Source organism: Aulonocara sp. 'chitande type north' Nkhata Bay, linkage group LG17, assembly GCF_057382095.1.
Source record: "Aulonocara sp. 'chitande type north' Nkhata Bay isolate Kocher_YH1m ecotype deep benthic linkage group LG17, A_spYH_male_GT1.1, whole genome shotgun sequence".
Taxonomy (NCBI): Eukaryota; Metazoa; Chordata; class Actinopteri; order Cichliformes; family Cichlidae; genus Aulonocara; species Aulonocara sp. 'chitande type north' Nkhata Bay.
Genome location: NC_141360.1, coordinates 14,171,664 through 14,196,660, shown reverse-complemented (window position 1 = coordinate 14,196,660; position 24,997 = coordinate 14,171,664). Strand labels below are relative to the sequence as shown.

The window sequence follows — 24,997 nt, the reverse complement described above, 5'->3', positions numbered from 1 at the left end:
CCAAAGGAGATGTCAGGGACTTTGGCTTAGATCTGCTCGATATTGTCGTTAGTCCCGCTCATGGTGCAGGTTAACTGAACGATGTCTTTCTGCAGTGTTCATTTGACTGCTTCTACAACCAAGAAACTCAACATGTCTACAAGAGCTTTTCCACATCCTGTTAACGCCAATGTACAGCAATTAGCTGCAGTTAAACCGGGTTGCAGCAGGGGGTACTCGTGAGATATTCCTAAATACAAAGACGCAAATAGAGGTGTGTGGCTATAATCTGTTTTTGGTTCTCAAAAATACAGAATTGATCAGTTGTACAAACTGGCCCTATGTGGCCTGTCTTGGGTGTACCCTGCCTGTTGTCCTAGCTGGTATAGGCTCCAGCCCTCCTCGCGACCCTGAATCGATAAGCGGAAGAGAATGGAAATAAAACACTTGTTTCTGGTTTTTCTGACTTCTGAAGTCAGTTTTGTCCGTAAAATGCTGGTATTGTGTTGTATATACATGCTGATTGGTTAAGGTTTTACAACGAGAAAGAACTCCTCTGATGATAACAGTTTAAAAACGTAGCCGAACCGCAACAGAAACCTCCACATGTGTATTAGAAGCAGCTGTGTGAGGTGATTTGAAGCTGCTGCTACAATCCAATCAAGATGGTGGATGCTGTAAAGTGCCCTATAGTGCTGTAATAGTCCTAATACTTACAGAAGGGTGTTTTCCTACAACTGAAACCTATAAAAAATGGAACTGTATCAAATATCGTCTCAACGCCTGAAACATGCTGAATTTAAATTTCCAGAAGAAAAATGTTTACTCCACCACATTGACATTTTTGGGTTTGAGCTTCTTTGGGCCCAATTCCTTCTGGACTACTGCGTAAACACCCCTACGATATAAAAAAAAATGAGTGGGAATTATGAGTTATAGCATAATCATAGACATTTTTGATACCAGAAGAATCACAGTGGACAGATACAGATGTCTAACTTCAGTCCCTAAAAGGCTCCAAAGGTTTCAGCACTATTTTGTACAGTTGGTCTTCATAAGCACTTATAGATTTCAAGAGGCTTTTCTTTAAAAAGACTCCCGCCTTTAAGCCCGACAAAATATACTCTCAGAATTCATATAGGGTTTTCCTTTTCTGTTTTATAGGAAGCGTTCTTTCCTTTTTCATCCTTTGCCTTTTAATGGACTTTATTTGAGGAAGGTGACACACTTAAAAATTACCATAAAGCATCAACATTACACTACATATGGAAATATTCCAGATTTTATATGTGATATGACAAAAAAACCTCTTTTACTTGATTACAGAACTTACTGTGTGTTGGATCAGTAAGACCTCAGAATGGTTAATCCCTGTGAGACATCTGAAATGTTACAGCCCTTTGAAACCACTCCTTTCACGGGAAGCTTTGTTGCATATCAATTTCCTTCTTGCTCTCTCCCCCCTCATTTCCTGCCATCTTTCTACTGTTGTTTATGTAACGAAAGGCCTACATTAATCCTTGAGCGAGCTTGAGTATTTCACGTAATTTCATGGGTGTGTAATCAGATATCTGTCAAATGTCAACCTCAAGGTAAAGTCAGGGGATGGACTGACAGGGAAATATGAATACGTGTACGAGACCCCTTATCTGATGTTGGCTTGAATGAATGAAGCAACATCTTTGACCCTCTGGAGAGGAAAACTTTGCACCAAAGTTATTGGAATTCATCCTTAAGAGACGCTGAATATTTTGTGATTTCTCAGATATTTCCACTACCATAAACTTCATGGTAGCTGTAGAGGACAAGTCCCAAATTCACCAAAATGAGTAGGTTTCAACCTCTGGTGATTGTACACGTCTGTATAGGATTTTAGAGAAACTCGTGGAATAATTGTTGCAATATTAAACTGAAGTGGTGTGCCAGCACAACAACACAGCCAACCACAGAGAGACAGGCTTGCATGTGGCTACAAAGACCTGTGGCTAAAGACACAAAGGTCTTGTGGTTTCAGCTTCTCAAATGTGATGATTTTCTCAGTTATTTCGCCATAAATGAGATAGTTTGAGGTTTTAGACTGTTTCACACACAACAGCGTGTTTCCTCACTATTAAGAGGCAATTTAATAAGCAAACTAATAATTAAGTACATTTAAAAAGTAAGTATTAAGTTGGAGCCCAAAAACGGCTTTCGATAAAGTGATGGCTTGATGTGCAAACCTTCCTCAAACCCGAAAGACTCCTCTTCTTCTTGTTAAAAAGACAGTTTTATTGTGAAACCCAATCTCCCACCCCCTCCACCCACACACACACACACAGACGCGCACTCTCTCAGCTCTGATCAAGGTGTATTTTTAATGTATCATCATGGTTTCTAATGTGTGAGCTGTTTTGTTTATCAATGGTTTTGAGTTTTCGGTGCCGATGAGCTGTTCCACCTAGTTCTCTGAGGCAGGCAGCAGGCAGATTTTTGTAAACGCCTCCACTCTCCCCTGCCTGTCTCTGTGCCACACACACACACACACGCACGCACACACACACACACTGAACCACACAGAGGAACACAAGACAAAGCCGGGCTAAAAATACCTCGATCGGCTCAGAGCGATGCACTGAAGATGTAGCCAGATTTACTGGAAATGAACAGAGCGAGTTAGAATTAAGAGGATGTCCACTGAGAAGCACAAAATTAGACATAAATGGGGGAATTCTGAAATCGAAGACGAAATTAGGTTTAAAAGCACTACTTTGTTATTAGAAAATATTAGAACGGGTATTTGAAAAGTACAACTTGTTTTTAGGAAACAGAAAATTGTGGGGATTTTTTTTTGCCACACTGGTTTGCAACTCTTGGGCACAAACGTGTAACACTGGCTTGAGGTTGTCACAGATATTAGTAGAAATAGAGACTGAATTTGATCTGAATGGATAAACACAGAGAAAGAATCCTGATTGCAATCTTGGTTTTAAGACAGCTGCCCTCTCATTTACAGCAGGAACACACAGATAATTGATTTTGAGCTTCATTCAAAGGTGTTCCTAGCAGGGTGCTGACAGCTCAGCAGATAGTGATAGCTGGGCCATCGGATCTGTTCTGGCCTTCAACCATCTTTGTCTGGTTGCTATGTGCCTATCCATGGTCCCATGACCAACGCATGGTCTAAATATAAACATGTGCTAAGGTCACATTCTGAGGAAAACGTGCTCTCAATGAAGTGGCACTCAGGGAGACGGACGAGCTGAGGTCTTCATGACAGTTTGAGTTAAACTAAAAAGTTGTCAGGGTTCCTTTAAACCGAGTAGCAGTTAGTGACTAGAGACAGTTAAGTTGCTGCTTTAAGCGTCTCCCTAAAGGAATCACTTTCCAGTTATGACTTCAAATTCCTCTTAAATTCAGTGTGCTTATCTACACACCTTTGGCAGAGATGGGTAACGGAATAAACAAGGTACAGTATCAACAACGATATCTAGGAAATCAAACCTTCAGAGCCTGCCATGATATTTTTCTAAAAAAGACAAAAACAACAACCCCAAGATCTTGTTTTTTCTTTAACTTCTGCATTTTCCATTTTACACAATTTTGAACTGTTTTTAGGTCCTGCCTGATCTTTATCTTGGAAATATCAAAGGTAGGCTGCGGTGCCTTTTGTCATGTGTGTAAAAAAATTGATTTATTTTCCGGATAATGTAGTAGTAGTTTGTTTCAGTTCCTCATACGGAGGGGCATGTGGTGAGATGCTACACTGAGCTCAGTTTCTATAGAGTCGAGAGGTCACAGTGTAAAGCTGAGCTATTGAAATATTGCATTTTAACAAAAAAAAAGTGTGTTTTTTACCCTCTGAGTAGGTATAAATCTGCCAGCAGCTGGGGGAAACATTACTTTGAGCGCTGATGTGAATATTTGAGCGGTGGTGTGGGAGGGGATGCCCCATGGCGCGGGGGTGTCCCTCGGTGTGAACTACATTCCACACGTTTCCATAAAGCACCAAATGCAATTGTTGGGCTGCTTTTTTTAATCTTTGCACACATTAAGAATCATGACTACACAGGAAACGTCTTAAAATGCAGGCAGCTCTTTTTTAGAAATAAAGTATGTTCAAGGAATTGCTGTCAAATAGGAAATGTGACACCTTTTTAATGTTAAGCAGGCCTTTGATCTTCATTCATCTACATGACTTAGCACATATAAAGCGAGCTGGAGCTTTTGGCTGCGAAAGTTCCATCAATGCCACTTTTGGATATTTACAGGCGTTACTGCTGTTCTACTCTTACTATTCTGAGCTAGTCTGTACTCTGCTTAGCTTTGCTAGTCTGCTAAACTAAGCTGTTAGTTTCTTCAATGTTCATCACATCTTCTATGTTTTTGCTTAATCCCACATCTTTAGTCCCAATCTCATCAGCTTCAACACTACTAAAGGCTTGATCTCTGAATTTATAACAACCTAACTTTATAAAAGAAATAAAGGTAGCCATGATGACAACACTTAAATTTAGCACTTTAGAAATCAGAAGAGATTTGGAAACATTTCTCTCCTTGAGAACTAATATTTAACCATGGGGGAAAAAAAGAAAAACGTAATCTTTCATGAAGGAAGCTGACGGATTTGAATGGGAGGATGCAGGTTTTAGGCCAGCACCTAGAAACCTTGAGTGGTGCTGAACCTCTCAGCCCTAAGCAAAAAATCATCTCTCGTCACTTCACTGTTATATCAGCATCTGACACTCAACTAAACTATTTATCTCATGACACACTGCAGCACTTGTTGCATAACATTGACGCTGCGGTCATCCAGTGATTTAGGGTTGTATTTCCTCTGCAAGTGTTCTGTGCACTGATGCCACTCACACTGTTTTCTTACTGTATGATGCAATTGGTTGGTTGTGTCCTACAGTTAATAAGAGTTCCAATGACAAAACATTTAATTATTGAGTGAATTTAGCTTTAAGGAGGTTTCAGTGCAAACTCATCTTGCTCTTGTATAGGTGGCCCCAATCAGCATCCTGCAAACTTGCAAAGCATATGAGAAAAAATGCTCAAGGCACATCTGTCCAAGGTAGAAAACATTTGGCTTCCTTTCAAAGAACAAAATTTGATTAGAACAATTACTGTTTCTTGCTTTTGGGCCAAGCTGTTGGACTGTTTTAGAAACACTGGTTTTCCGGTTTTTCTTTCAGTTCAAAACCAGAGCAAAACTTTGAAATCTTAAGGCCACATTTGCTTGGAAGTCACTTCAGGAGGGGGGTTGTTGTTGGGCAGAAGATGCTTTATTTAGTTTGGAGCTCACACGGTGTGATTGGTGATTGGATGCAGGGTGTATCGTGTATTTCTCGATTTTCTTTGCGTTCCACAGATGCTCGAGACGGGGAGCTGCTGGCTCAGCACAACATCACCCACATCCTGTCCATCCATGATACAGCTGCGCCCGTTCTGGAGGTGAGGCCTTTTTTAATGTCTTGCATCAGATTGCACGACCCCCTGACCTCAACATTAACCCAACCATAAAGTACATAAGCTCCTCTGAGCACGACTGTGGTTGCTGTGTCCCCCTGCTGATTAATACTCATTCTGAAACTGTGAGATATTGTTGTCAGCCCAGAGCCTCTTTCCCACCTTAATATGTTTACAGAGCTGCTTCAAATATAGTTATTACCTTAACAAGTTTATGAAAAGAGAGGACAAGTTTTAAATAAATGCTTTGAAATGATACACTGCATACAGACACAGTTAATAGCAATAAATCGTTCCATTTCTAATCTTCTGAGGTCACCTTGTGTTTTTAAAGGCTGAATGATCATCAGATCATTCATTATCAACATCAGATCTTTATCAAAGGCTATTGAAAGAGACCACTTCAATTAGTGTGAAAGTCACATGTGTCTTCTGTCTTCTTTTTTTAAATTCAGTCATAAGACCTGGAATTCACCAGTTCTCACCAGAGAAGCAATTTTCTAATTGACTGTGGGTCCTCGATATTGTGTGGGATTCTAGTATATATATGAAAATCTGAATGCTGTTTTCAGTTGATGCAGCTGTGAGGCAGATGCAAGCCAAGGTTAGTGGATGTTGCACAGTATTGTTCACACGAGATGCTTTTAGCTCAGCAGCTTGAGGTCCAGAAAGTCTTGAAAGTGGAACTTTGCAAAAAAAAGTTTCTGGCTTTTCAGTGCTGCATTTAGATGTGGCAATTTGTGTATGAAACAGCAGGAAAGGTGTTTTTGTGTGTGTTTGTGTGTGTGTTAGTGAATGTGAGGAGCTGATAGATTGAAGCATAAAATATGTGTGAAGATGTAAGTTTTACTGAACAAATAGTTTGATTTTGAGGTTTTTCTGAGGTATCTTTCTGTAAATACACAATACCTTGAGTCAGAGTTTATGAAATGATGCACACTTTTGATGTGTACAAGCCTGTAATTATTTACAGATTGAATGATTTGACTTTAAGACTCCTGATCTCATCTGAGCCCATTAAATACATTACGTCCTCCCGTCGGCTTCGTACTGGGACTTGTCTCTTGAAAATCTTGAATCCGCTTGCCATCTTCAGTGTCCGCTTTCACAACTTTCATCTTTTCTTGTTGAAAGCGAACATGAAAAGCGCTCAGCGATTTCTCTACACTTTCTCCATCCATGTTAGCATGTTTCATTGAACAGTGAAGAGAAACAGCAACTTGTATTACAGTATCACTACTCAAACTGGTCAACCACCAAAACTTTTACAAGGTTTTGGGCCTGAAGTGAAGTCTGGCCCTACGGACTCATTCTGAACTGTGATGACAGTTATTCAGTTGCTTTTTTTAAAACATACAAAATCATGTGTGATGCAACTTTTTGAGTTTTGAGGCAAAAATGATGACTCAGGTCTGTTTTAGACCAAGTGGCCAGATGGGATGGGTTATTTGCATACCTAACAGTCAAACCGCGGACTGATTGATTTCTTGGAAGACAGCGTGATGGTTCCTGAGAGAGGAAGGTAGAATTTGCAACGATGATGTGGTCTGCGCATTTACATCTGGCCAAGTCTCTAAATGTGCCATTTACTGTATATGAACCTAATTATCATACTGCAAAATAAAAGGTCATCTTTTGCAACTAATTCCAAGCCCCAAATATTCCTTTTGCAAGTAAAGTAAATAAATGTCTGCATTTATCCACAATTTTCATATATTTTGACTTAGAGTGTAGTCATGATTTTACAAACAGTACCACTGAGTCAAGGCCATGATGAGCTATAAGAGTGATAGTGTGAAGATATGAGGACTTCTCGGTAACCGTTTGCATAATCTGACTCTCTCTATCAGAAATAATAATTTAGCCTTCATGAACCTTAGGCATGTCTTTAATATGGGCACTTTCATTGGTATTTATAAATGTGTCTGCATTTGTCGGGGCTCTGTGCGTGCAATCTCACCTGTCTGGAGCACTTCCAGGACTCGGTCTGTCCCAGAGGGCTCAGGGGTTTTTGCAGTGGTGCAGTCATACCAGGACGAGGTGGTTTCTGTCCACTGCATGTACCATCAGCTGCCAGGTGCACAACACAGCACACACACACACACAAGCACAGAGACAAACACAAGCAAACATCGTTATGTCGTGACCTACCACATGGGCAGGGCCAGAGGGGCAAGGTTTCAGGGGCTGTCCCATAGGAAGTGAGAAACAAGAAGTGAGTTTAGTTCCAGTTTTCAAACAAATGACCCCTGCTCAATAGTTGAGCACTCGCCTTTTCCTATCATGTTAACTTTTGCCACTAAAGTATTCACTTCTTTAATGAAGCTGCTCCCTCTCTCACAGGGCATCACATACCTTTGTATATCCGCAGCTGACCATTCCAAGCAAAACCTGTGAGTACTTGAATAAATGTTGAATATATATAAAACCTGCATATATGTATGAGCTCTTTGCCCCATTTCTATAAATAAAAGAAATGAATTACAGCTTGCAAAATAGAAAATTTATCCAAATGCATCCTTTTTTAAAAAGGTTGGTTTAAATAATTAAACACATGATCTCTTTACCGACTACAAACTAAATTGTACAGCTATGGTAAATAATAATAAATAATAATAATCCAGTTTTAAGGTTGAAAGGCATGATCCTCACTATGTTGTATATCTTGTGAATGTGATTCATTTCACCAGGATTCAGTACTTCAGAGACAGCATCATGTTCATCCATGAATCCCGACTGAAAGGAGAAGGCTGCCTCGTCCACTGGTGAGTGGAACGCCTCAGTCCTGTTTTACATGTCATCTGAAATGATACTTGGTCATATTAAAAAAACATTCAGTTACGATATATGGTAGACTATATTACGTATTTTGGCATAGAGATGTTGTAAAAAGTTTCAACATTAAGATCTAAAAGATTTTTATTCATAATCATGAGAATTTGCTCTGGGTTTGATCGCAGACCGGAGGTCCTCATATTTTATCGACCCCGTTCTCATTTTCAACCACATCACTAGCACCAAAAAGAAGCTGTCTGCCAAAAATTTTGGTTAAAGCTTTCATTGCACATTTCATTACCTTTCATCTTTTCTCATATCAAACATGCAAAATCAGGCATTTAACCACAGCTTTGGGACAGAAGGGGTTTCACTTCTTTGTACACTAAAGCAGAGAATCTGAATATGAGGTGATTATCTTGCTCTGAGCTGTGAAGGCCTGTGTTCTCAGCATGGCAGGAGTGTCCCGCAGCGTGACTCTGGTGGTGGCCTACATCATGACGGTGACGGGTCACGGATGGGTAGAGTCCCTGGCAGCGGTTCGGTCAGTCAGGCCGTGTGCGGGGCCCAACCTGGGCTTCCTGCGGCAGCTGGAGGAGTTTGAAAACACAGAACTAACAGAAGTGAGTCATCATAATTAATTTCACTTTTGATTATTCATTGAAAAAAAATCAGTTATGTTGGGACAGCTGAAAACGGTTATGTGGATTAAAAGATGCAATACATTTGGACAGATGAGTGTGTGGGTTTAATTTGTGAGTTCAGGTACAGCCTGGTCTCAATATACCGCTCATCAAAGCATTCTTTGTCTAAAAGCTGGAGGCTATGACATGAGAAATTGCAAAAAAACTAAACAAAACAAAAACCTGACGTTTTCATACAACAGTGTGAACTACTCCCTTCAAAAGCCAACCCAGTCTGGTTTATATGGGTGTTAGTAAAGCTCCTAAATGAGGACCTGTGTGAGAAGTACATATCTGAGAAACAGATGCTTCACATGTACTTTTCCTTATGCTCCCACTTGGACCATTTAACCCTCTCTTCTTGTTAGAGCTGGTGCCGTTTTGTGACGAGAGCAGTGCATGCCGCTGTTTGAAGACTACTCATCCTATTCAGCTGCTGGACGATTACTCTGCTGCTGTCCTGCATGGAATGACCTTCATGTCACATGACATGGGCCCAAAAGCATTTCCCACATGGACAGTTATTGGAAAAGGAGCAGTTGTAGTACTCAGTCCAAAAACAAATATAGAACAGCTGCAGAACTGTATTATAAAATGATATCTGTGTATAAGGATGTCAGATGTGTTCGGATAAGTTTTAAAAGTGCTCAATCTAAACTTCTTCAGCTTGACAAGGATCCAGGCCACATGTGCCTAAAACTCCAGCTTACAGTGGGGGAAACAATGAAATAACTGATCCCCTGCTGGTTTAGTTTATTCGCTTACAAAGAAACGAACAGTCTCTAATTTTTGGACCGAGACAGAACATCAACACATTTTTTAAAAAAAAGGTAGAATTGATTTACACATCACTGAGTGAAATAAGTGTCAAATAATTACTCCCCCTGCTGTATGTGCACTGTGAGCAGTCTTTAAAAAAAAGTCTAAATCAGGTGTGTAATAAATGTAGCATTTTTGAACATTTAGGAGGCTGCTCATCACATGCTTGTTTTCTGCTTTTTTCAGTAACCCTGTTTAAGTCAAGATGCTATGAGCTGTGGGCAAAGTCAGCAAAAATGCAGACTTATTGAAAGTGTGCATAAAGGGCACAGAACGTCTGCCGAAAAGCTCTCATAAACTTGTCAGTGGGACTGGGCCCTGCTACTACTACGACTGATACCTCAGCTCTGTTTTTGGTTATGCTTCACCTTTTTCAGTTAAGTTTCACAGCAGCCTAAATCAAATTAGCATGCATTCCATAAACTGCACTGCATTTTGGTGCAGTTATGTTGCTTGTTTCACTTTAAAGTCTTTTAATTTTTTTTGTGAAGTACCTCAAATAGCACTAAAATGTGCCGTACATGAAGTTGTATTTAAACATAAACAGTGGACACTTTCAGCTCGGATTCAGGGCGATTAAAACAAATTCTTTGAAAACTATAGTTATTTTTGTACTCATCACACCATTTTCAGAGACTCAAAAGTAATTGGACAATTAGCAAAGCAGCAGATTTCAGTGGATGTGAGGTCTTTAAGAGCTTCCAAATGAACAATCTGCTCAAACCACTTGTTACACTCAAGAACAATAAGAACAGATTAGACATCTGAAAAACTTGCCCAGCCATAGAAAAAAATTCTTTGGAGAGATGAAACCAGGAGAAGAAAAAGAACAGTTCATGATCCAGAACATACCACATCACATATGGCTGCCAGTTTAAACGGTGGTTAATATCGATGTGACTGTTGATAGAGTTCACTTCACAGTGCAAATGGGTAACGAGCACGCTTTTCAGTTATTAAATACAAAACTGAAGGCAAAGACCTACAAATAACCAGCAGCAGAAGGTGTGGCAGTAGAGACCTAACAGAGCATCTCCAGGGAGATGTCATATCCGTGTGCTCTACACTTCAGGCAGACATGAGCTGCAAAGGCTTTTCATAAAGGTATTTTTAAAAAAAATCCTTATACTTTAAATTATATTAGTGTCAAATTATATTTGAGTCTCTGAAAAAAGGGAGGACTGGGTATAAAATGCTTTGTAATTCATAAACAGTTAATGTAAAAGCCTTAAATAAAGTCTGCACTTTAATCACATCACACACAAAAAAAAACAATAAAAGGCAACGGTGGTAATGAATACTTAGGAATGAATAGTGCTGCTATTACAAACACAACTGAAGATGCTCCGCCTCTATGATGAGTTCCCTCAAATGATTAAAATAATATATATAAAATATATACAAAACAGTGCATTAGTCATGAATAATAATAGTAATTAACCTGATACTTCAACAGTTCACTAATGCAGGTGTACAAAAGTACATACAGTCTCAAATATTACACAAATAACAGAAAAGGATGAGTCATGACTTATTTTTTATGATTATAATTATTGCATTTTTAATTAGAAATATTGTTTGTATTTAATGTCTGTGGATTTTTATTACTTTTGGCTTCATTCATGCAGGCATGTACTCTTGAATCCAAATTTATAACATAACGCAGCGTTTCATCTGTAAGCTTGTGCAGTGATGCGTGTAAGGCAATCAGCAGCCTGTAAGCTGATTTTATACAGCAGTGAGGTGTTGTTTTAAGTGACTGTCCGATGTAAAACGTGTCCAGTGCCTGTCTTAAACAGAGACATTGTCTTTGACTCTGCTCCCCGCAGTATCGAGCTTGGTGGAAGGAGCTGTACGGGAAGAGCACGTTCAGTGATGATGAGGAGATCGAGGCCCTTTTAAACCGGAAATCCAGCACCAGCGATGCCATAACAACCAGCATCACTCCCGCGCTGGCCACGAGCAGCAAATAAAGAAACTCATTTCTGCATCTTCAGTCATTTCTCACCTGAACTTAAGAAGCAGAGGACAGCGGGCTTCTGATTGGCCCTTTAATCCCACAGAGACCGGGTGCACATTTTAAAATCATTTTGCCCCCAACCTCGCACTGCGTCAGCAACACCTGTCTCATAAAAAGTTCAGTGTCAGGATGATAAGTTCAGTCTCGTGTGCGTGGAGTGGCTAAGCAGACATGTGACGGGGGGATTTTATGTCACCGTCTTCAGTTCCCTTCGTCATGTCATGTCCTTGCCTCTAACTGTCAAAACAACATGCAAGGGCAGTCAAGCATGACACCAAGGAAATATATGTACATACAGTCCACAGTGTGAACACATACTCCTCCTGTACACCCCCCCACCCCGCCGTCCCCCGTCAGTTATGTTATGCTGTGTCTTGTACTTGAAAAATGACTATTACTTTCTGAGACCGTGTGAGAGCTAAAGAACGCTTTATTTTATATTTTACAGTAAAAAAAAAAAAAAAATCAGATGTGCTGTTTTTAACTATTGTGCTGTTCTTCCTAAATGTAAACTTTTCATTTGATGTTATTTGTGCAGTTTAATATGTGCACAGTCTGTGTAAATGCAGTTATATATGTAGAGTTTTTATGTTAACGTTTTCATGTTAGTTTGCATTTCGTATTTTGTTTAATTATGCATGCATTGAGATGACATTTAACTCATCAAGTGAAAATATTTAGATTGTAATAATGCAACAAAGGAATGTATTAATCTTCTTTTTTTTTTTAGTTATTTCAAGCCTTTTCGAAACAAAACGAGGGACTAAAATCCATCTTTGACCTGGTTTCTGGATAAAAGCAGTATTCAGATCCAGGTAAAGGTCATAAATGACTTAAGTAGAAGTTTATCGCACATATTGTGGAGAACAGTATCTCTGCTGACGATGAAATTCTGACATTATTATGACCGCACAGTAATTGAATTAGTTTTGACTTCTTCATATAGTGGTCTACATTGTAGCAGTCAGCTCAAAGGTCACCAGATAACTGGTGGTGAGAAAATTCTGCGTCACAGGTCTTTGCCCTTTAAAATATTGCACAATTCTACCTCTTCAGGCCTCTTTCAGTTATTTAAATGACACCAGCTGAAAAGTGGAAACCACTCCTCAGAGGAACTCAGAACTACAATAACCAAGGGGCCCAGAGCTTTTAGTGGGGGTCCACGAGCTAGAACGTGTTCGTGAATCCTCCCCAAGTGGCTTAACATATAACAGTGCATGGTCACTTTTATATGCTCATTTTTGAATTATTTAAAATCTCAACATGAGAAGTTGTTCAGCTACAGCTGTCGGCTGAATATTGTTGGTTTAAAAGTGCCATATGTGAAATGTAGAGCAGCACTGAGATTACGTGTGATGAAGTGCATCATACATCCACATGTGCATTTTTCACACAGTTGTCATTTTAAAGATGAACACTACAAAGAAAAAAAAAAACACGACTGATTTCTGTAACCTGGCAACCGGTTACAGATTAGGATCAACTATGGTATAACGCTGATGGGAAGCATTTGCATAATGAGTTCCTTTCAGTTCTCGTGCTGATAAGTAGGTAAAGCTTCAAATAAGTACTTGTACCTATCTAATATCACTTCATAATTCTACTTTCAAAGTTTTATATTTCTACTTCACGACATTAGAACAAAATTGTACTTACTTTTCTGAATTAGAGAGAGAGATTAAGAGTAGGAGAGCATTAAAGACATCGATCTGAGATGAGCTTAAGCTCTACAATGTACATTATAATGTCGCTTCATGCATCAGTACTGATGGTAAATTCATATATTAATAATAGGCGTGTACAGGTATCAGACTGATATCGGTATCCTGGTTAACGGCCATTATCAGAGGCTGACATTTATCTGTTCCATCACATACATGTCCCAAGAGTTAAATGTTCAAAACATACAAAAATAAAATCTATTCATAAATATTTAATATGTTCATAAGAATAATTAAAAAACATATAAAAAGTTAAAAATATCCACAAATTTTAAGGATAACTACAGGTTATCAGCCCAGAATGTCACAGTTTGTGTATTCCTGATTAATGCTGACAGCATAAGACTGACAGGAACCAGTCTGCTGCATAATGACTAATGACTCTCTAGGCACGTTTCTCTCTCATATTTCATATAAAATACAAACTGAGTACCTTAAACAGTTGTAGGTTACGCAACACATCAGTATTTGTACTTATCCCAGAAAAACTGAAAGCAAATAAGGGGGGAAAGTTGTTAGTTTGTAACTAACACACTTTTAGATCTGTCTTATACTCACATCACTGCGTTCACTTAAGTAATGAAAGCAGTGATGGATATTTATTGCAGCACTGCAAAACTGCCACAGGAGCCAGACTCACTTTGAAAATCATACTGAGGGGAAATGAGTGGGAACTTTTCAAAACCATGTTTTCTCGGACTCCTGGACCGCATTGCTTTTACAGAATTGATCATCTGTCGAATTCTCCTAACAGGCCTCCTAAAGCTCTGACACGGCAAATGATAATCTTATGTGGTATTGTGTTCCTGTCTGAGGCGTTATGTCAGCTGTTCTGAATAATCTTCCAGTGGGAAAACTGCTGCCGATGTTTTTCTGCGTCGCTTCTACCTCTGGACCACTCTAGAGTACTTTTCGTAAAGCTTTATAATTTCAAAGAATTGTTTTCGTCTCCATCCTATCATTTTCCACGTGTGCGGGTGTGTGACACTTCGGGTTGACGCCGGCAGGGTTTCCCCAGTGTATTACTGTAGATCGGCCGCTGTGTGCGCGCTGATAAGCTTCGCAGGAGGGAAGCAGGCGGGCCTAGCAGAAGCAGCAGGTGCACCCTCCTCAGCATCCCGGCTCCGCCCTCCCTCTGCTCACCATAGGCTGGGTGGATTTAAGCGGGCCCGCCGGAATGATGAGGACTTTCTGACCCTGACTGATATCAAAACTCGACGGCTTTCAAGTTTCACAGGTAAGACGGCTTCGATCAGCCTGCGAAGCGCACAGTGAAGTTAGTCTGCGTGGGAGCGCAGTGGGTTAACCTTTAGTAGTTTTACTTAACTTAATCATTCTTTACTAAACCTACACAAGCCTACTTTCAAAACACACACAAACACGAGAGCGTGTGATATTACTACGTTACAGGAGCAGACAGTGGAGTTGTCCCGTGCGTCTTTTTGGTCAGAGATGAACCCCGACGTGGATTACGGAGGCTCCGGCAGCAGCGGCAACGGCAAGCTGCGCCAGTGGCTCATCGAGCAGGTGGACTGCGGGAAATATCCCGGTCTGGTTTGGGAGAACGACGAGAAGACCATCTTCAGGATACCGTGGAAACACGCCGGGAAACAGGACTACAACCGGGATGAGGATGCCGCGCTTTTTAAGGTAAGAGACCCGCATCCTCCGGGGTCCGCCAGCCACAAGCGAGCTGCGCCTTTCAGAATAAAACAACAGCAATATGTGTTAAAGTATTACAAACTTTAGAGCTGTTAAACTCTCTTATAGCCTTTTAATGATGTGTGTAAAAATAATTAACTCGATTAGGCGTCTTAGTAGCGTTTGAATATTCTCTGATGCATTATATAAAAAAGGGTTTTGCTGTCTTTCATGAAATTCGCTCCATACATTAGGATGCGATTATTTCCATATAAGAATATTTGAACCATGCTGTAAAAAAAGTCACACATTACTGGGAGAGCGACGCAAAACAACTTCTTTAAAATGACTGTGTGCTCCAAAGAAGCCACTTAACGAAAAATAAACGAAAGTTTTATTTTATAATTATTGGTGAAGAGTTAGTAACTAGTTATCAGCACCGGGAGGATGTTCTTCTACAGGCCGTGCAGTCGCAGTTAGGAGAGGCCAGGCTGTGTGATTCTCTCGCGCTAAACTTGAGGGAGGTATTCTAAACATTTCCCCGCGGACCTGTCTGCAGGCCTGGGCGCTGTTCAAAGGCAAGTTTCGGGAGGGCATCGACAAACCCGACCCGCCGACATGGAAGACACGCCTGCGCTGCGCCCTCAACAAGAGCAATGACTTTGAGGAACTGGTGGACAGGAGCCAGCTGGACATCTCGGACCCCTACAAAGTTTACCGCATCATCCCCGAGGGCGCCAAGAAAAGTCAGTCCCCCTTCGAACAAAGCGTTGAAAAAAGTTTACTGCAGCATGAATTAAGCTGGTAGTAATACTGAAAGCTGATTGGGCTACAGCGGCAATAACCAAACTGGATAAAGGGTTTTACTGATGTGTTTTATTGTAGTTATTATTATTAGATGATCACAATCTGATAATTAGTTGTGTATCAGACATAAAGTGGAAATTCTCTGACTCCTCAAACTGTCAAAGCACCAGCTCAAGTCATGCTGAAGTACTTGCATCGATGTGGACTTTTCTAAATGTACTGACAGAAAATGTGTTCAGACATTTTCTAGAGCGCTTTTCTAATAAAAATGTTCTTTCCCGCATGCAGGGCCCAGACAGGAGGACAGTCCTCTGAGCCCAGGGAGCTTTCAGATGCATCCCTCCTACCCCTCTGTGCCGACTCAGGTGATTTTCCTGCACATAGAAACAAGTGGGGCGGGACTAAAGTAAGACAGAGAGAATTAGGGAGGTTGAAGACACAGACAGTGTCATATTGTGCATGCATGGATGACCTTACAAACACAAGTGAAGGGTAATGATGTGCATCCCCAACTATGACTTGTGCTGACTTCAGGGGCTGATAGAAACTCTGGAGTTTTTGGGTCCTTTTTAGATTTCTTGGCAGCAACTGATTAAAAAAAAAAAGCACACAATTTATGGCAAAATATGTTTTTGCCACACTGTAAATGCTAATTCTCATTTACCAAATTAAATGTTGTTGCATTTAACTTTATCTATCCTAGTTTATTTAAAGTTATCTGTACTTCCTGCCTGGGTAATGAAGAGTATAGTTATGCTCTGCTTTACTTAATAATTTACATTTGTTTTCATAAAGTATGGAACACGTCTACAAAGGCTGCAGATGCTTAGTTTTAAATCCGTACTTTAGTAATGTGATGTCTATTTCTTAGATCTCAGTTTCTCGGACATGGTGTAGTTTCAGATGTTACTCACCATAATTGATTTTTCTGCACTGATTAATCTGTGTGACCTATCCTTTTAAAGTACTACACACTCAAAATGAACAAATCAGCTTTCTCCTCTCAAGTTGATTTAAGTTATTTTTGTGAGTCAGCGAGTTGGCGTTATCTTTTCATGCAAAAACAAATCAGAGTTTATGGTGCAAGGATTTTATCACTAGCTTAAGCAAAAATCTATGGATGAAGAAAGAATTCTGCAATGGTCATATAAAACAAGTTGCAAAAAAGTCCTTATAAGCCTACTAAAGAGTAATGTATTACAAAAGCATCATGCAAAGACTGTTTGTTGGTATCTTATGATCAAAGATGTGCACTCAGCTAACTGCTTTCCTCTCTATAGATGCCACAGTACATGGCGAGTCCAGAATGCGGCTGGAGAGATTACTGTCAGGAGCAGGCCTCTCTGCCCGAGCTGCCCTTCACTCAGTGTCCTTGTCCGCCCCGCACCCTGCCGTGGCAGGGCTCATCCATGGAAAATGGTACACGGCTTATTATTTAGCGTGCAAAATAAAAGCATTGTTATCAGTTTTAGCATTGCCTACATAGTTTGTTCTGTGTGCAGGATACCAGCTAAGAGCCTCAATTTACTCATACGGTCCAGCTGAGAGTCAGCCCTCGCCTTTCACACTGGACGCCAGCATCAGATCAGCAGAGGCACTTTCAGGTACACGAATACTTTCAGTTCACTTTTTCCCCTCACGCTATAAAATCAGGAACTCTCACCAGAATCCTCTGCTGAGAATTAAACTTAAGGTCCTATTTTTTTAAAAAAAAAGCAAAAATCCATCTACATAGAACAAGCAGCAAATGCATATTTACATAAGCTCAAAACAGCTGAAAATGTCACAGTATGACACAGATTTTAGCATTTAAAGGTACAATTAGGTTGAAACTGCGTAATGCTGTGCAGAAGTCAGAAAACTACTAATTTCACCTGAGACTTTGTTCCTTGGCTTTATTCAGTGCAGTTTAATTTCAGTTCTTGCATTTAGTGTATGGATCTGTATCATGCTGCAGGCTGCCATTTTTATTAACTGTACTCTGACTGTCCATAACAAACAGCAGACAGAAAATCAGCACCAAATTTAATAATAAAGTTAAATATCTAGCAACTACAGAGCCGCTATCAGTGGAATTTCATGAGGTGGCTATAATCTAAAATGTATTTATTTTTAGGTAAAGCTGGTAGCTTGATTCAATAGACATGCGGCTAATTTTGAATATTTACTCTGCCCCCTAGAGGCTGGAAAAAAAGGAACGCAACTTTAATCAAAGCTGACGACCGAGCGTGTTCAAACTAGCTTTGTTTTTTGGTCTAGTTTTAGTGACATGTGAAGGAATTTTGTATCTGATGCAAATCGTTCTTGCTTGTGTTTATTTTGATCATATAAACAATACACAGAAAACCATTTCCAAAAAAAATGCAGATTGCTGTCAGATTCAGCAGAACGCTCCTATAGAAGTACAAGACATAGCAGCATGTAGAACGCTGAAATAATAATATACAGCAGCACCCTGCGACTTTGGGCTGTGGTGAACATTGAAAACCTTACGTGCTTCATTTTTAAAAAATAAAACAAAGACAGTCCATAAAAGAGTTAAAAAAAAAGAAATTTCAGCTAACTTCTACCTGTGTCCTCCTCTAGACTTCCGTCTGCACGTATCCGTATATTTCCGGGACTCTCTGGTGAGAGAGGTGACCACTTCCAGCCCGGATGGCTGCCATATCACTCCTTGCAACCCAGATAAGCACTACCTGACGCCTGGAGGTCATGAGTTGGTGCCCCTGCCTGTTGACAGCCTATCATCCCAGAGGAGGCCAGACGAGTGTCCTCCGAGTCCACCAGCCAGCCTCGAGAGGGGAGTGTTGCTGTGGATGCGAGCAGATGGGCTCTATGCCCGGAGGCTGTGCCAGAGCAGGGTGTACTGGCAGGGAGGCCCGTCGCCGTACGGAGACAAACCCAACAAGCTGGAGAGAGACGTCACCTGTAAACTGCTCCACACGCAGGACTACCTCACAGGTGAGAGGACACAAACTCAAATCAGCTCAGGATCTTTGATCAACAATCACTTGTGCTCGAAAGACTAAAACGTTCTCACTTTTTTGGGTTAGTATGTTACTATTCTTTTAAATGAAGGCCTATCTATGGTGCCATGCCTAATTCACCAAGTCCCTGACCTGTATCTTAATCATCAGCATGGTGTACTGGACAGAGCTTGGTTGATATGTTTTAATCTGATTGATTCACTTAAGAACTCATACCAGCTGGCACCTTGCTGTACATAGAAAGACTAACACCAACTGGTCTAAAATTTGGATTTCAGTCAAGAACTCTCCACCTCAACTCAAAACTAAATCCACTAAATGTAATTAGCAGTAGAACAAACTGAGACTCATTACTCAGCTGATTTTCTGGAAGTCACTTCATGACATACTGTGCCAGCCAAGAATAATTTCTTAAAGAAGTATTTTATGATAAGCCGAGAGTCACATGAAGTCTACACAGCCACATCATCCCGCCCACATGCTAAGCAGCTCCAGCTGTGACAGCTAATTGTATTTGCATACATGGTGTGACCAGGACTTTCCATTCGAATCACTCTAAATGTCACACCACTTCAAGTGAAATTCGCTTGAAATCATCAATTCTGATGTGTTTTAGGTGTCAGAGCTGTTACTGATGCATTTTTGTCCTTTTGCCTACTTGCAGAGATTCAGAGCTACGGGCTAAGGCCGCCGTCCCGCTTCCAGGTCCTCCTGTGTTTCGGAGATGAGTGTCTGGACCCACAGAGACAAAGAAGGACCCTCACTGTGCAGGTGACTGCTGCCCCCGAGTTTAACCACTGATTATGATCCAGAGATCTTTCATTTTTTTCCTCATTTTGTTTATGAGGATCAGTGAAGCCTAATATTTACTGGGAAGCTGACAATAAGTTCGAACTGGTGTTCTTAAAATCAAAACTAAGATTTGAAAGGTTCAAAGTAGAGTGCTGAAACTTTAAAGTATGGGCTGAAAAGTGAAAAATAGGATTTGAAAGTTTAAACCTAAGATTTGAAAGTCTGTAGGACCTTGTTCATAGTCATAGCGTTGACAGTGTTTCATAACAAAATTTGGTTTCTAAATAAGTCGCACTGAGATTCAGGGCCAGCCTGGTTCCACTGTCACCCTCCCGAGACTCTGATTTCTATATAAAGTGAAAATGGATGAGCCAAGTGAAGGTTCGTGCCTTTTAGCTACAGATTTTTGACACACTTTCAATCAAACTAACCACGTAGCTGAGCTTTAACCAAACTAGGAATGGTTTGCCCTTCTCTAGTTTGACTTCTCAAAATGGTTTCATAAAACAAAGCTGGGAAAGTTGAAATAGCGAATCAACCTTCCTGGATCTCTGTCAACAGTCAAACGCCCATAAATAATAAACTATCAAAAACCAAACAGCTTGGGAGTGTGTCACAGAACTGCAACAGAAGGCTTCAATATATCCCAAACTCTAACATCCTAAATCAGGGGTGTCCAACTCTAGGCCTTAAGGGCCGGTGTCCTGCAGGTTTTAGATATCACCCTGGGTCAACACACCTGAATCAAATGATTAGTTCATTACCAGGCCTCTGGAGACCTTCAAGACATATTGAGGAGGCCATTGAGTCATTTATATCAGCTGTGTTGGATCAAACCTGCAGAACACCGGCCCCTGAGGCCTGGAGTTTCCCACCCCTGCCCTAAATGAAAAATGAAAGGGTGTATTGAATTTTTTCTTTTTTTAATTGAGTTTGGCAAAAATACCAACTACTTTTTCACTTTTTTTGGGGGTAAAAATAAATAAATAAATAAATAGTGCTATGCTGAATGGATTTTGCTGACCTCCTTGGCTCTCATGTGTTGCAGGTAGAGCCTCTGTTCACCAGGCAGCTCCTGTACTATGCCCAGCAGCCGGGCAGCCACTACTACCGCAGCTATGAGCATCCAGGAGTCACAGAGCACATAAATGCCTCCGAGGACTACCAGAGGGCCATCACACATCACCACAGCAGCAGCCTGCAGGAGTGAACTTTGTGGGTTTAAGTGACTGTTGGAAATGTCACGATGACATTTTACACGACAGGCAAGAAAACTCTGAGATGTGGACAAAGTGGACAGTGGTATACAAAAATTGATGGACATTAAGTCAGCAACCATCTGCCCTGTATGGTTTTTGTATCTGTGTGTGTGTGTGTGTGTCTTAAGTCAAAAATGCAGTGTTATTTTTTCCCTTTTTGTATTCTTTTGGGCATAATGAGTATTTTGATGCTTACTCGTAGACAGTATTAAAAATGAAGGTGTTAAAGTATTAAAGATGATTGAGATGTCATCCACCGGTTTTTAAAGTTCCATTTTGAAGCCTCGTGATGAACATTTTCATTATCGCTAGTTTGGTTTGCTAACGACTTGTCACTTATAAGCTGTTAGCCAATGAGCATACCATTTTAAACCTAGTGATCAAGATTTCTAAAAAAATTTCATGTTTTTTATTCAATGTGAACCAAAATAAGTGACTAGGACCATAAACACATCAGGAAAGTGTTTCCAGAGGTCAAGACAGAAAGCAATTTTCCCAAAGACTTTGATATAATAGGAAGTCTTTTTGCAGTCGCAAGTATTGCCATCTGGTACCTTTCAGATAGAATGCAAGTTTAAGGTACTTGGCGCATTAGCTTCATTTTTTCAGACCCAGAGGTCGTATTTTTGTACTGTCTATGTGCTTACTATGCAAATGAAACTGACAGCTGAGGTGATTGTATCATAGAAAACTGTGAGTGAAAGTTTTGTGCCTTAAAAAAAATTAGCAAATGAACCTAATCACTTTCTATGCCAATAGTTATATTAGATCTCTAGCATTCACAAACCACTCCAATCCAGGCAACAACTAGTAGCTGGTTAGCTAAGATTAGCCTAGCTTGGCTTAGTTATAGACTAGGAAAAAAAATAAGAGAAACAGTTTGAAAATTACCAAATGTACCTTCTGTTACTTTCTAATGAAAACCAGTAAACATGTTATTTAGCGCAGAAACTGCAGCTATGTTCAGAGAAGAGCACAACAATTGTAAATCACCTGTAAAACTAACCACACCAATGAGGTGTCTATTTGGAGATTGTGCACATGTGCTATTTTGTCACATTTAGTAAATCTGGCCCATAATTTTCAAAAAATTAAACTCAAGAATCTAATTTTATATCTGGACAAAACTATGGAAGAATTTTCAGACTTTGTGCTAAGGTAATATAAGCTAATATAAGCTAATAACCAAAACCATAGCTAGCCCCTGCTAGCTAAGGAGCTACTGGCTCCAGTTTGATGTTGTTGTTTTTGTATTCAACTGTCTGTTATCATACTTCTTCATTTGACTGTCTGCAAGAAAGTGAAGCAAAAGAGCTTTTGTATTTTTTAGTTAATTTTTAAAAACATTTTTCCTTGTAAATACATTTCTGTTAGGAGACACTATCACCATCATTTAGTAAATTATGAATGGAGTCTTGTGCCTGGCTGTGTTTATGTATGTGTGTGTGTGTGAGAGAGAGAGAGAGCAACTCAGGGAGCTGATTTTAGATAAGCTTTTTAAACTCAATTTTATATCAAATAGTGATGTTAAATGTGACTGTTATATAGCAGATCTGAGAAAGGGTTAAAGTGAACATTTGTTGTTGTTGTTTTTAAAGTGTCATTTCCTTCAAAAATAAATAAATAAATGACTAAAAACGTAACAAGTGACAAGATCTCTTCATAACTGTGTGAGCTCTATGGTAACATCAGCACTACGCGTGAGCGTCTGAACAGGAAATGTGGTTCAGATGCAGGATGTGACTGGTTAATCAAACACTTGGTTATCACAAACAATATGATGACATCAAGAGGGGCGGAGAGAGAGGAAGAGGTTGGTTTTCCGTGCAGCGCTCGAGAGAGCCTTCCTGGTTTCTGCTCATAGATTACAGTCTGTTTCCACTTTCATGGAAAACAACCATAAAACCCCACAACAACAACATTTCTGTAACTGCCACAAAATATTTTTGAAGAAGAGCAAGGAAGAAAGGAAGATGTCATTAGTTTGAGGTTAAAAACAACTCAGAAAGCTTACTTTGAAAACAAAATGCCTTTTCAGCAGGAAGGGCAGGGTGGGTAATTACACGGCTTTGGACTCAATCTTTTTGATTGCATCTTTTTTTTTCTCCTAAAATCCAAAGATATTATAGTTCAGTTTAATTGATGCAATTTTAACTGATTTCAATATTTTTAAAAAATGTATCAGCAAAAGATGCATCAGTTAATTGCAAAGTCACTGTTGGTTATCTTTCAAATCATTATGGAGGAATTTTGTGAAACTCTTCTTTACTACACATCATCGGGATTTGCGGGCATTTGTTTATGCACAGGTCCCATCACAGCATTTCAGTCAGGTGGCGGTCTGGCCTTTAAGCCATTGCGACGCCTTGATTTTCTTTTGCAGCTATTCTGTTGTAGATTAACTGGTGCGCTTGAGATCATTGTCCTGTTGCACGATCAACTTTGTCCAAACTCTAGCGGTCAAACATATCTCTGTTTCAGCAAGACCATATATACAACAACTTACATGTATTCTGCACAGCATTTGTTGCAAAAACAGTCCAGACTGCTAAAGTTCCCATCACATTTTACACACCATCCTAACATAGAATCGATGGAGGTTGTAATCAGTGAAAGGTTTTGTGGCGGGGCTAAAATATCACATCACATTATATATAAAATTATGTACAGTACATAGGCCAACATCATGATGTCAATCACAATAGCTACAGCATCTTATTACCTGGAACAAAAACAAATCAAAAAGTAGGACATGTCTAAATGCCACGCTTTTCCAGTCTTGTTCCAGTGTTTTTCTGCTTCTTACTAATCTTGGCCACTTCTATAAAATGTTTTCTTCTTTTGAGCTCAGCTGTAAAACATCTGTCTTAAAAACAGGTACAATCGAGGGGACAACTTTTCTGTGATGTGTCAAATTTCTCCATCCTTTTATTTACCCACTCACAGCAAAGAAAACTGCAGATCAAAAATGTTTTTGTTGTTTTTTTAAAGCAGGTCTTGTCATATTGTCTCCAGAATGGAACAGAATACTGGTGAATAGAAATAAAAAAGAAAGAGAAAAAACTCCCCTTTCTCACCTCTGTTACTGTAAACAGAGAGCTGGTGGAGAGCGGATAAGGCTTTGGGGTTTTGAACTTATTTTGTGAATGAATCCGTGGGAGGCAGAGTGCTAAGTTTAGAACGCAGAGAATCAAAACAACTCTTGCCTGCTCTCTATGGCTTTCCCCTACTTGTAGATGGGAAACCAAGTCAGAGAAAAAGTCTGAGGTCGATGAACGTAGACAGAAATGCACAGGTGTGGTTTGTACATTCAAAAGCTGAAATTTAATGGGTCATCTCCTGCTAGAAAACACAACAGCAGATCTCGACAGTGTCCTCAGTTAACCCTTTGTGTCTCGTCAAACTTTCTCATGTGAGCTGTGGGCGTGTCTGCCCGGGCGACTAGACCTACCACAACTGCTCGCTTAGGTCCCTACACCCACACAGAACCACACTTTCTGTTGTCGCTCTCTTCCTCTGGGATCTGTGTCTTCTGCTCGCTGCCCCGAGTAACGGCCCACTCCGTCCCCACCCTGCATACACCCTGTGTTCATGCTCCTCCCTGACAGCTAGATGCTGACATGCCAGACAGAATGAGTGAACTGGTGAGCTGCAACTCCAGAGATGAATAGCTAAACCCGCTACTGAGCCATGGTGCAAACAAACCAACTGTCTGCAAGTGTGCCTTCGTTAGAATTTCCACTACTGAGCGTGACATTTGGACTGCAGATAAGTTTAACGACTATAGTCGAACAGTCACCATACATCACGTTTGGACCAAAAATATCAGTCACACCCTTACAATCTCATCTCCAAGCCAACAATTGCTCAGCAAGCTGCTTTTTGCAATCAAGTCCTCCCTTGCAGTGCTTTTAGTTGTTTTACATTGTAGCTGAGAGTATCAATACCGACTGATTCAGAAATACTTGTCTTACAGAAGCATAGTTGTCACAATTTTGTTTCTATACCCAACCACAGTGGATCGAAATGACAAAACCAAGATGTGATTAATGTGCAAACTTTCAGC

At 40.2% G+C, this 24,997-nt stretch overlaps 2 protein-coding genes across 6 annotated transcripts; both read left to right on the top strand.

The window, feature by feature from the left end:
* The first annotated feature begins 3,181 nt into the window (after positions 1-3,181).
* On the top strand, positions 3,182-13,610 carry LOC147309765 (dual specificity protein phosphatase 22-B-like). 4 transcript variants are annotated; one of them, XM_086268454.1, is made up of 7 exons: positions 3,182-3,424; positions 3,574-3,607; positions 5,330-5,412; positions 7,771-7,820; positions 8,118-8,192; positions 8,654-8,825; positions 11,534-13,604. In XM_086268454.1, the coding sequence occupies exons 1-7, from the start codon at positions 3,404-3,406 to the stop codon at positions 11,675-11,677; spliced, it is 579 nt and encodes a 192-aa protein (XP_086124580.1). In that variant the 5' UTR covers positions 3,182-3,403; the 3' UTR covers positions 11,678-13,604. The 4 variants fall into 4 exon arrangements, with proteins under 4 accessions (XP_086124580.1, XP_086124579.1, XP_086124581.1 ...); XM_086268453.1 differs by lacking the exons at positions 3,182-3,424; positions 3,574-3,607 and having other exon boundaries at positions 3,638-5,412; positions 11,534-13,608; XM_086268455.1 differs by lacking the exons at positions 3,182-3,424; positions 3,574-3,607; positions 5,330-5,412; positions 11,534-13,604 and adding exons at positions 5,419-7,504; positions 9,254-11,524.
* Positions 13,611-14,449: 839 nt separating this feature from the next.
* LOC147309764 (interferon regulatory factor 4-like) lies at positions 14,450-22,490 on the top strand. Of its 2 annotated transcripts, XM_086268449.1 has the most exons (9): positions 14,450-14,682; positions 14,856-15,095; positions 15,646-15,832; positions 16,182-16,258; positions 17,174-17,312; positions 17,396-17,497; positions 18,480-18,854; positions 19,545-19,651; positions 20,721-22,490. In XM_086268449.1, exons 2-9 carry the CDS (start codon positions 14,898-14,900, stop codon positions 20,880-20,882), a joined length of 1,347 nt encoding a protein of 448 aa, XP_086124575.1. In that variant the 5' UTR covers positions 14,450-14,682; positions 14,856-14,897; the 3' UTR covers positions 20,883-22,490. The 2 variants fall into 2 exon arrangements, with proteins under 2 accessions (XP_086124575.1, XP_086124577.1); XM_086268451.1 differs by lacking the exon at positions 14,450-14,682 and having other exon boundaries at positions 14,804-15,095.
* Positions 22,491-24,997: the final 2,507 nt, after the last annotated feature.

Coding starts and splice junctions, on each gene's coding strand:
- LOC147309765 (XM_086268452.1), top strand. CDS start 7,310: ATGTCTTTAATATGGGCACTTTCATTGGTATTTATAAATGTGTCTGCA. Junction 7,821..8,117: donor GACCATTCCAAGCAAAACCT/GTGAGTACTTGA, acceptor TCATTTCACCAG/GATTCAGTACTTCAGAGACA. Junction 8,193..8,653: donor GAAGGCTGCCTCGTCCACTG/GTGAGTGGAACG, acceptor CTGTGTTCTCAG/CATGGCAGGAGTGTCCCGCA.
- LOC147309764 (XM_086268449.1), top strand. CDS start 14,898: ATGAACCCCGACGTGGATTACGGAGGCTCCGGCAGCAGCGGCAACGGC. Junction 17,498..18,479: donor ATCAGCAGAGGCACTTTCAG/GTACACGAATAC, acceptor GTCCTCCTCTAG/ACTTCCGTCTGCACGTATCC. Junction 18,855..19,544: donor CACGCAGGACTACCTCACAG/GTGAGAGGACAC, acceptor GCCTACTTGCAG/AGATTCAGAGCTACGGGCTA.